General features: G+C 33.3%; 2 protein-coding genes across 3 annotated transcripts; one reads left to right on the plus strand and one right to left on the minus strand.

Annotated features, from left to right (window-relative positions):
* Positions 1 to 19: 19 nt before the first annotated feature.
* LOC138931633 (zinc finger protein 37 homolog) lies at positions 20 to 2,734 on the plus strand. Its single transcript, XM_070292606.1, has one exon. The coding sequence runs from the start codon at positions 103 to 105 to the stop codon at positions 2,431 to 2,433; it is 2,331 nt and encodes a 776-aa protein (XP_070148707.1). The 5' UTR covers positions 20 to 102; the 3' UTR covers positions 2,434 to 2,734.
* A 298-nt stretch (positions 2,735 to 3,032) lies between these two features.
* Positions 3,033 to 11,468, minus strand: LOC138931630 (lysosomal alpha-glucosidase). Of its 2 annotated transcripts, XM_070292599.1 has the most exons (19): positions 11,195 to 11,468; positions 10,328 to 10,873; positions 9,900 to 10,214; positions 9,654 to 9,811; positions 9,313 to 9,487; positions 9,139 to 9,229; positions 8,889 to 9,057; positions 8,751 to 8,820; positions 8,542 to 8,646; positions 8,194 to 8,451; positions 7,905 to 8,107; positions 7,705 to 7,812; positions 7,447 to 7,624; positions 7,218 to 7,366; positions 7,069 to 7,153; positions 6,709 to 6,979; positions 6,422 to 6,618; positions 6,198 to 6,318; positions 3,033 to 3,228 (listed from the first exon to the last, which is right to left on the minus strand). In XM_070292599.1, exons 2-18 carry the CDS (start codon positions 10,832 to 10,834, stop codon positions 6,220 to 6,222), a joined length of 3,138 nt encoding a protein of 1,045 aa, XP_070148700.1. In that variant the 5' UTR covers positions 10,835 to 10,873; positions 11,195 to 11,468; the 3' UTR covers positions 3,033 to 3,228; positions 6,198 to 6,219. The 2 variants fall into 2 exon arrangements, with proteins under 2 accessions (XP_070148700.1, XP_070148699.1); XM_070292598.1 differs by lacking the exon at positions 3,033 to 3,228 and having other exon boundaries at positions 4,865 to 6,318.
* Positions 11,469 to 11,497: the final 29 nt, after the last annotated feature.

An 11,497-nucleotide genomic window follows, 5' to 3' on the forward strand; every position in this document is an offset into this window, starting at 1 on the left:
AAGTCGAGCAATTGATATGTCAGTATGCTAAAATAATCAAAGTCAAGCGTCGAAGTCTCTCGAGGCGTTATATCGTGATCGCAGTATCTGTGGCAAGGCGCAATGATCAGCATGCAGCACCAGACAGTCTTGAACCAGGTAGCCGGGTCTGAGCAGCCGCAGGAAGAAGTTCAGCTGACCGAATTGTTGCCGGTGAAACAATCGCGCATCAGGGAGAATATCTTCAAGGACGGTGACGCGACCGATGCTCTGAGAGCACTTAGGAGTTTTTCAGGCGATTGCGACGATGGTGAAAACTTCGATTATAATTTCTGCAAAAGCGTCGAGCAATCGGAATGTCAAAGTAATGGTAAGCATCGACGAGCGGAAACTCGTCGAAGGAGGACGGATGAGCTTAGGAATAATGCTGAAGATGTAGATTCCGATGAAGAGAAGAATGATGATGAAGCGATAGAGAAGAACGCGAAGAAAACGCGAAGTAGCAAGAATATTCGTGTGAAAGCGCCGAAGAGAAAATTGGCGAGATCGAGTAAGAGGAAGAATGATGACAAGGATAGCGATTATGGAACGAACGAGAAATCGATCAGAAAGATTTCTGCCAGATGCGATGAAGAATTTGCGCCCGATTACGATGAAGAAGACGTCGACGATCAGCTTTATTTGGATTTGGATAAAAGAGATTGTTTTAAGGATGAGGTATACGTATACAGACGAGAACCGCTGGATCCATGCTCGAGCTCGGAACCAGAGGAATCAGGATCAATCCGAGATCGCGAGATTCAGCAGGATTTTTGCGAGAAGGACTATTCCACTACAGATGGTGACTTGTTCAATGGAACTGTTCGGCGGAAGAGAAGTTTCACTAAGAACATCAAGAATGACGAAAAAGAAAAATGTGAAACGCCCAACGTTGACGAAGTCATTGAGAAAGAAAATTCCGAGAAAGAACTCAGACTAAAAATCGATGCTATCATTCAAGCGAATTATTTGTTGGAGCGAGAGAACAACAACATCGTCGGTTCCGAAAAACTCAAAATTACGGAAAATATTAGCAGCTCTTCCACTGCCGCTTCGATAAACGCAGAAAGTAGCGATAGCTCCCTGTGCAATTCTGTCGAAACGAAGAAGACGACGAAGAGAAAGAAGAAGAAAAGGAAGACCGAGCAGAATACGCAAGCGAAGGACCAACAAAATCCTCAGAAAAAGTATTGCTGCGTCATGTGCGACGCTCGTTTTAAGGGTAGCGGTGGTTTGCGGAATCACTACAAGGTAGTGCATGGCGCCGGACCGGTGTTCAAATGCGATGAGTGCGGCAAGGAATTTCCGCTAAAGGAACGGCTGAAACTGCACGTGCGCACGCACACCGGCTTCAAGCCGTATAAATGTCCAGAGTGCGATAAGAGCTTTGCGCGAGGCGGTCAACTGGTACAACACCGTCGCACGCATAGCCAGGTCAGGCCGTTCCGCTGTGGCCTGTGTTCCAACAGCTTTACCTGCGCAGCCAACCTATCGCTCCATGTGAAACGTCACAACGGCCAGAAGGATCACAAATGCGATCTATGTGGTCGCGCCTTCGTGCGTCGTGACGCCCTGAAGAAGCACCTGGAGTGTCTACACCGTGATGTCAAATCGTTCCTCTGCGCAATCTGCAATAAGACTTTCAAGGGCCACCTACCACAGCACATGAGAACACATGCACGCGACCGTCCGCATGGCTGCGCCACATGCGGCCAGCGATTCGCTCAAAAGTCCCAATTGACCGTGCACCAGAGGACCCATTCTGGTCAGCGGCCTTTCCGCTGTCTTGTCTGTTGGCAAGCCTTTGCTCACTCGACTGCCCTAAAACTGCACACCCGTCGCCACACCGGCGAACGACCCTTCAAATGCTCCGAGTGCAACGCCGGCTTCACTCAGCTGCCGCATTGGAAGAAGCACATGAAGTGCATACACGGCAGGAATGATCCGTACGGCTGCAAACGTTGCAAGAGTTTCTTTAGGATCAAGAGCGACCTGGAGAGTCATGAGAAAACCTGCCATCCGGAAATGGAAATGGAGGACGACAGTAGCAATATCACCAACAAACTGACTAGCGGCTCCGAAATTGTCGAGAAGAATTCAGTTACTGCGAAGTATAAGCTGATGACAGTGGAAAAGATGCGGCTGCTATTAGCGGTGCTGCTGAAGAGGATCAGCAAGCAGGAGCGATTGGATGAGCTCGGCTTCGGTAAACGGCTCATCGATGATGTTCTTCAGGACTCGCTAGTGTCTGCCGGTAAGGAACCGGTCACGGGGAGCGGTTTGTCCGAACTAGAGGTTCTCACCCGAAACCTGGAGATCTTCCTGGAATGGACGGTGCCGAAGGAACACTGGGAGAATTTCCGTAGGATGAAAAAGTCGCCAGAGGATATTCTGGAAGCGCTTACGGCTACGTAAATATATTCGTTTGCTAACAATAACTTCATTATCTTCCTGTCGGCGTGAGATTTATGAGATAGCAAAATTAGATCGGTAGTAAACTCATCTCGCACGCGTTTATATAGACGATGGAATGTTTCAACAAATGTTTCTTTTGTGTGTATTTTATCCATTCCAGTTACATCAAAATTTAAATCAAAATTTTATCATTTACAGTTCAAATCATTTAACATTTTATAAATTTTCAGAACTTTTTCCTGATATTTCGATATCTTTTATCTAATGTCATCTAACATTCGTTTTTTCATTTAATTTTTACACGCTGTTATATATATATATATATATATATATATATATATATATATATATATTTTTTTTTACTTTTACATTTTTTCCAATTTATGATTCATTAGAAAAATCTTTTAGGAAGTAAATGAGCATTGCAGCAGTCAATTGATATGATCTCTACATCATCGTTATTCTTAATAATGATAAAGATTAATAATGAATTCTTTTTTTTCACGCAAGGATTATCGGGTCATTTTTAATCAATCAACGGAAGACGAAACAATCAAAGCTAGATTTAAATCTATTGATGCACGTATATATAGTTTCTCTCTCTCTGTCTTTTTTTCTTACATAAGATTCTTTTTACCATTAGAAATTGGAAAATGCGTAACATTTCACCGTTTTCCGTGTGATATAGATATAATCTATAATAATTAACACGAATGTGTTAAATAATCTCCTGTGGTGCCATGTGTCATAATACTTGCCATACTGAACCAGTGAGTATACCGTATTGTTTAGAAGCTAAAGTTAAATATAAATTCGTCATTTTATTTATAACATAAAGTAAATTAACGAAGAGTGGCGCGTTGTTAAATTGAAAAAAATCGATGCAAAGAAAACACGCGTGTTTTTCTCAAATGACAGATGTAAACCATGCACCGCGCTTCTTTACGCGATTTTACACGACTGAAGTAGAGTTAGATGTTCTCTTGCCATATTTGTTAAAACATACATACATACAAATGCACACTAGTGAAGAATACAATGGAGGCTTGCATTTTTGCACTTACATTTTATCGTAATCGTAAGCACACACGACTGTTCGTTAATCGTATACCAAAAAATGAGGCTATTACGAGTCATTCATAATTATGTATGTTCTTTCACACATGCAATCGTTATTATCCTTACATATTTATAAAGATATACACACACGTATATACATATAAATATCTATTATATATATACATATTTATAAATTGAATATTATGAGATTTTTTGTTATGTGTTCACGGGTACGTTTAGAAAACTGTCCTGCGCGACGTTCCCGTTTGTAGTTGACACTATTATTCGTTATTTATCTCATTCTTAAGTGCGCTCGCGCGCAATTAACGATATGACTTGATTGGCCGCGGATGAGTAAACATGTTGCGCCATTGCCATCACTTTAGATAGTCGTAAGTAAATGTGAACAGACAATAATGAACGAAGGTTGCAAGATTAGTGTATTAGTCATTGAGAAAAAGATATATATTATATCCATATACATCCATATACACATACATATAGAATATATTGGAAATCGTAACACAATCAAAATGGAGGTGTGACTTGTGCAAAAATAAGTTGAAAATATATGGAATAAAATTCTTTCGCATAAGTTTTGTTATCAAGAAGATTAATTCTCCTTAAAAACTGGAAAATTTATAACATAATATTCTTTTAAGCTTAAATGACTTTTAACGATCTTCTGTCATATGTTGTTGAATATCTCGATGGCTATTAATACATAAATAAAAAAAGTATATTTCACGTTTAGTAAAACAATTTAAAATAATTTAAGTTATATATTGCAAGGTGAGAAGTTATGTATATAATATATCAACATCATTTATTTTTTTCAATAGAATATTATATCTTTTTATAGATACCTCTCTGATAATTATTGTCGAAATAAATTCGATAATCGAATTTTCGCTTTGCGTGTTTGCGATCTTGATCAAATTTGCTTTAAAATTTTTTTATTTACCTAACAATCTCGATTTTACGAAAGCCATCTCGTAAAGAGTCAATTTTTATATCTAATTGTCAAAATATGTCTCTCTCTCTCATTCAAAATATAGATAATTGCTTTAGTGCACAATTACCATTATTTTAAGTGGTTTGTTTGATGTTTAAATGTTATTTTTTATAATTAATTTTCCAATTTTCTCAAAAATAATGTACAAGAAATATGACGTACAAAAAATTTATTCTGCATCTTTTACTTATTTTTGCATGAGAAATCATCTCTATTTTGGTCGTACTATAATTTCCGATACATTTTGTATATATATATATATAAAATTAGTATACTGATGGCTGCGAAGGGAAAGGAACATGAAACATATCTTATTTTAATTCTACAGATGCCAAAAATCGTGGAAAATTAATCGCTTCCATGAAAAAAGTATAATTGCGTGCAATAATATAAAATCACTATCAAAATGTGTAATTATTTCATACAAATAGTTTTCTTTATAGACAATGATTGTTACTAATATATACAATCAAAAATAACATTATATTCTTAGAATTGAGCAACATTAGTTCGTGTGTTTGCGAAAAGTTCCTTTCCTCGACCTATCATTAGAATTAGAATATTTCTCGATCGTGCGTATGGCTAAGAATAGTCAAAAATACTGCAGTCGACGTGCAGGTGCTATTTTATGCATTGTAGTCTAAAATTTGAAAACTTATTGTACGAGAACGATTCATTCTCAGCATTTCCGTCGTTCGACTTCCGTCTACACGAAACGATCGAGATATGATGTCGAATCCAAAGACTTTGTTACTATTTCATTGCCAAATATATTGTGTATTTACCGTTATGTTTGATATAATTTTGATTTTATTATTAACGGCTATATATATCGAGATGTATTTTGCATTGTGCGTCTGTAAAGCGAGAATCGTATGTACAAGCGGCACATATTTATGCGTGTGACGCACCTTAATGTATTAACATGAGCGCGAGCGTATGGCGCATGCAGTGTGACTTGCGTTTTCAAATTTATTCGGAAGATCGAAATCTTTACGCTTTAGCTCGTGCGAATGCAAATGAGGGTCGAGTGCATTTTGAATATAGATCGAGGTCAAAGAAGAGCCGTCTCGAATGGTTAATGGGAGACGCGTTGCTTCCCATATTTTTTAACTTGACGAAGCTTATACTCTTCGATGACTTTAAACTATGCGATGCCAAAGCGAATAAACAACGTTCGCGAAAATGATAGTGGTTCATATTATCTATGTTTTTCTGCGAATTTTATTGTTCAACGTTTTTTTCCCACGAAAATACATTATCATTATATTTTTTTTCTCTCGTGCTTTTATAATCAACATTGATAAAATTAAAATATCATTATTTTTCTTTAGTGCCATGAACAATAGTCATATTTATATATGTATATTGTACGACGAGAGAAGACAATTTGAATAAACATGTTTCTTTAATCGCTTGTCTCCTTTAAAGTTAATTAATATGATTTTTGTAAGTATTATTCCACAATTACATAAACAGCGACAACTGTTTAATTTTCACATTTCTTTATCAAATGAGAAATAAAATGTATATTATATCTCAAAGAGTATGATATCTAATACGTATAATATTAAAAAATATATGTTTAAAAATATATAGCAAACTTATATGTATTAATGTAAATATATTTTTACTTAAGCATATATCACATATATTATATTAATTATTATGAATTATGAGATTTACGTACGTGATCGAAAATTTATATGAAATTAATAGTATCGTTCGTCACTGCTTTCTTGAGCTTCATATGACCAATAAAATATAAACAATTGTCTCATGTCTACTTGTAAGCCAGTGATACTCAAACTCTGAAATAATTTTTGAATATTTAAAAATTCATATATTTCTCTATTAAAATATTATATCATTTTCTTATTATTTTTAAACATTTATATTCAGTATAAAACTTACCAATGTGAAAATATCGTATTTAAATCCTATCTCATTCTTATTTAGGAACACTCTGGACACTTGTTTCTGTAATCCCAAAATTTGGACTTTCCCAAGAATCACTTCTTCATTAAAAGAGCCATCCACTTTTGTATTCACTAAGTTGGATTTATTTGCAGTGAAAGATAACCACAAATATTCCTTCTTTTTTATGGAATCTGCAGATTAAAAAAAAATAATTAGGAAGATCAATAAGATATATAGAGCTCCATATTTAATTGTACAATATATAAAATAACTTTACATACCTATACTATCACCATCATCCCAATACAGTTCCCCTTCAGCATTGCCAGCTTCGTTTAATGCTACTATCAATTCAAAATAATTTTTTCTGCTCTCTGTAGTCGTTGCACTCGGTTTCTGTGCTGGAAGTATCGAGCCTCCACGAATCAATAATGGTATTTTATCGATTGGAGCAGGTAATGTATAATGTTTTCCAATGGAAAAGAAGAAATGAAGACCATAATAATCATACCATAGGCCACGTGGTACATAAACAGCTATATTAGTTTTATTCTGTAAAATATAAATAATAACGATTAACAAAATATCAAAGCATCTTATATGTAATAAAGTAAATAATTAAATAAAGATTGAGAGCGTACTTCTTCAAGAACTGGATTGATCATAAGTGCACTTCCCCAAAGAAACTGTGTATCAATGTCGTAAGTCTGTCGATCATCGGTGAACCTATGTCGTGTATATATCATTAGTATAATGTGAAATATATATGAGACAAGACACCGATACATACTCAAAAAATAATGGACGTGCCACTGTTTCACCGAACTTATGTGCTCTGAAGAATAAAGTATACAAATATGGTAAAAGTCGATAACGTATTTTGAGAGCATTCTTTGCCGATTGTACAACCAAATCGCCCATAGCAACTGGATCCTGCTCCTGTATATAATACATTTATACATTATGTAGAAAATATTTCAATAATTTTATTATTAATTCACATTTTGACATTCTCTTACAATTGTGTCATCGGAATTATGATTTCGAGAAAATGGATAAAAAGCACCAAGTTGCATCCAGCGATTGCACAATGCTGTAGTTGTGTTTCCATCAAAACCGCAAATGTCAGCGCCCACCATTGGGATTTGATAGAAATTGAGTGACAAAATGGCTGGAATGCTCATTCTTAAGTCATGCCTAATAAAACAAGCTCTTTAATTAGTAAATAAATAAATAATACAATTATATATTAAATTATATCTATATTATGAAATTACCATGATGAATAAACATCACCCGTCCAATGGCCTGCGTAATGACCATGTCCTACCCATGTCGAACGTGATATTATAAATGGTCTCTTCTGTCTGATTTTCCTGAGGGCACTGCACATAGTTTAAAAGAATACATTTTTAAATAAAATAAGTTCTCTTTACAAAATTTGGAAGAAGATTATATGAATTTTATTTCTATTTACTAATTTGTTGCAATTGCTTGACTCATTCCATAAGTATTGTGAAGATCATAATGAGATCCCAAATAATGTCTTGCATTCATGCATAAAGTCTTTGTAGCGAGCAAACCGCCAACCACATTGGGTAAATATTCGGGATAATCCAGATGATTATACATACAGCCATTTTTATAACCATTATAGAAGTTGGATGGTTCATTCATATCCTTAATACATAATTAGAATAATTTTTGAGTAATCACGTAATTTTTAAACATATCAAAAAATTTTTTTTAAATCGGCCGAAACTTACGATCCATGCACCATCGTACGCAAAACTATCGTGCATATTGCCCATCATATTTGCATAGTACTCCATCGTTTTAGGATCAGTAAAATCGGGCCATACCGTGGAAACGAAATTCCAGACTTTGCCAACAAAAGGTTTATACGTTATACTGTCTTTTACGAATATATCCTGTTTTATTCCTTCGTCGTAAGGTAGATAAGAACCATTTTCTTCGGAAGCGGATATACCGGCATCTATTAAAGGGATATAGTGCATTCCTACCTAAAATAGAAGAAATTGCTGTAATGTATTTGCGACTTTCGCAGATTGTGTAATAATCTTTGATGAATATTATATATCAATATAATATACCGAATGAATTTCTTCTATAAAGTTGGGCAAATCTTTAAATTTCTCTTTATTATATGTAAAGTCATTGTTTTTATCCATATAATCCAAATCATTCCATTGGGTATCCTATAAATATAACAAATACAATGTTTACAATGATTTATAATTTGCTTGCATATCTTAAAATACGTTTTATAAACAATAGCATGTGTTTGTAAAGTAAATATTACAAATGGAATTCCAGCTGTTCTCGTTCTGTTCCATACTGCTTTAGTTTTTTCCAAGGTTCCATATCCAAATCTGATTAATATATAAAATATTGTTAACTATCATACATCAAATACATTATTTTTTTAGTAATATAGTACCTGCATAAATGGAAACCAAGAGACCAATAAGGTGGCATGAATGGTTTGCCCACGATCTCAGAATATTGTTTCACAACATCGGCTGGAGTTGGCCCCAAGAAAAAGTAGATATCAAAAATGCCACCAATCGCCCTAAATGTTATAGCCGGTGTAGGTTGCAATATTACATCTAAAGGTATGAAATAATTAAATTATGTCAAAATAATGAGACATTATATAATATTCTGTCTTTATTATAAAGAAAACATACCCATAGCATTACTGTTTAAAAATAAAACTCCATGAGCCATTCCAGACTCCTCGACAACAATATAAAATGGATGAGATCCATATAAATTTGCCTAATTAAAAATAAATAAAATAAATATTATTTATAATATATAGTATATCAATTCATTTGTACATAGAATAAAATTGAGCATACATTTTCTGTCGGTGGTTGATCTTTGTTGAATAAAGTAAATGATTGCCAATTAATATTTAATTTTAATCTTGATCTGTGCTCGCCAATACCATAAATATTGCTTGTTGGTAGCAATGTGGTTATTTGCAAAAATTGATCAGCAAATATGAAACCTCCAATCCCAATGGAATTAAATCTGCATATAGAATATATTATAAAATAATGCTATTAAATATATTCATATTTCGTTTAGCACATTAAAATTCACTTGATCACTCTATGCAAACTTTTATTACAATTTTATAGATATTAGTCTCCAAGTACAACAGTCTTTAAATACAGCATAAATAATATGTACTTACAATGTTGTGCCATCACTGACTCTATCAACCTTAAAACCAGATTTTACATTATCACTTTTAAATTGATATGTTGGGTTAGTAATTTTGGATAAAAATGGCTTTGGGTCTGATCTAATTGGCCATGGTGGTTCATATCGTTTTTTCAAGGGATCATATATCTAAAAATTAAAGATATTCTATAATTATTTTCTTATTACATTATAGTGTGATGTAAAAGCAAAATATTCTATAAACATTTATTATTACCTTTACACGCAGAACTGAACTGTCTATGCTTGTAGCCTCTATCTTTACAAGAGGCACATCATTCTTATATATAGATTTTTTCTCTTGCTTGAGAAAGCCTAAGAAATTACTATTATCTTTACTCTGATTAATATACTTATACAAATTCCATTCCTCAGGATAATAACAATAGGGAACAGCTAGTGGTGTATGTCCTGCAATTTTGTTTTTATTAAGAGGATTCCAACAACATCCCCTGTTTGTACAGGAAAGCTGCGATGCTCCGTCCTCTGGATGACAATCAAAGCGTAATATTTCAGGAACATTGGTGCATTGCTTCAAACACATAAATGATATAATTAATAAATAAAATATGTATAATATATAATAATTAATATTATTTTTCTCCTCCTTTTTCTATAACAAAAGAATTATTTACTTTTACTTACTTGAATATTATTAAAAGTGTTTTGTTTAAATAGATTTTCTTTCATTATTTTATAATCATACTTTTGTTCAATGTTTGTATCAAAAGTATCTACTAATATATGCTGGTATTTTGTCTTTGTAGTATTGTTAGGTATAAAAATTGTGAACTGTATTTTCATGCTGTAGTCATTCATGGTGGTGAGCACCATATTTGTAATCATAGATAAAATTAGAAAACTGAGATGACATAGAAATAAAGCCATGATACACGCAAAAGATAATATTATCATTATTCGCTTTATTCTTACACTATTCGCATTATTATCAGTCTCATTATTATTATTCTCAAGATCATTTGCTTCTTCTCCTTCATGATTTTTTTTTAATGGTTTGTAAGATTCTTTGTTTGACATCATAACTACACAATTATCAATTTCTGTCACAATATTGTTTGAATAATCTTTAACCACTGTATTGTACTCTGATTGTCTAGGGGCATTGTGCCCACTTGCTGTTACATGAATCATTTTAAATCAAATCATATGTCAAACTGCCACAACTTTTAACTGAAAATAATAAAGATATTAAAGGCATTTTGTATAAGAATGCACTTGTATACAAAATAATTATTAATGAATCACATATTTACAAAAAATTAGTGAACATCTTATCATCTTAACAATATACGCGTTCTTACACAAAAAAAATATATTTTTAGATTTGTTTCTATGATGAGAAATATATTACAAACATATATAAAAGTGTTGCTTATACAGTATTAAATCATAACCTCTTATCTATAATCTATTGGAATTATATTATACGAATATATATTATAATTTTTGTAAAAGATATTTCGTATTGTATATATGTTACACAGAACTTACATTAAAAAATTATTTTCGGACAGAGAACTCTGTGTTCCGAATCGTTTGACGATCTCTTATAATACATAATGTGCATCTGTGTGCATCATGTGTCATTCACATATTGACTCATACGTCATTTCATGTATTATTCGTTTGAATTTCTTTCTTGTATTATCGGAAATTCTAATACACTTACAAGTATTTAATAAAGTAGAATAGAAAGTATTATTATTCCAGTCGCTTTTTTGTTGGTTTTTTGTCACCAGCGCTAAATATGTATTCGTACGTCAAGATTGAATTTGACAACTGAAACTGCTCAAT

Source organism: Polyergus mexicanus, unplaced genomic scaffold (assembly GCF_030449975.1).
Source record: "Polyergus mexicanus isolate NDT 795.1 unplaced genomic scaffold, iyPolMexi1.0 SCAF_3, whole genome shotgun sequence".
NCBI lineage: Eukaryota > Metazoa > Arthropoda > Insecta > Hymenoptera > Formicidae > Polyergus > Polyergus mexicanus.

Bases quoted from the DNA above. Each gene is read 5' to 3' on its own strand.
- LOC138931630 (XM_070292599.1), bottom strand. From the start codon at position 10,834: ATGATTCATGTAACAGCAAGTGGGCACAATGCCCCTAGACAATCAGAG. The intron at 10,215-10,327 runs GTAAGTAAAAGT...ATGTGTTTGAAG, and splicing joins ACACTTTTAATAATATTCAA to CAATGCACCAATGTTCCTGA. The intron at 9,230-9,312 runs GTATGCTCAATT...ATTTTTAATTAG, and splicing joins ATCAACCACCGACAGAAAAT to GCAAATTTATATGGATCTCA.
- LOC138931633 (XM_070292606.1), top strand. From the start codon at position 103: ATGATCAGCATGCAGCACCAGACAGTCTTGAACCAGGTAGCCGGGTCT.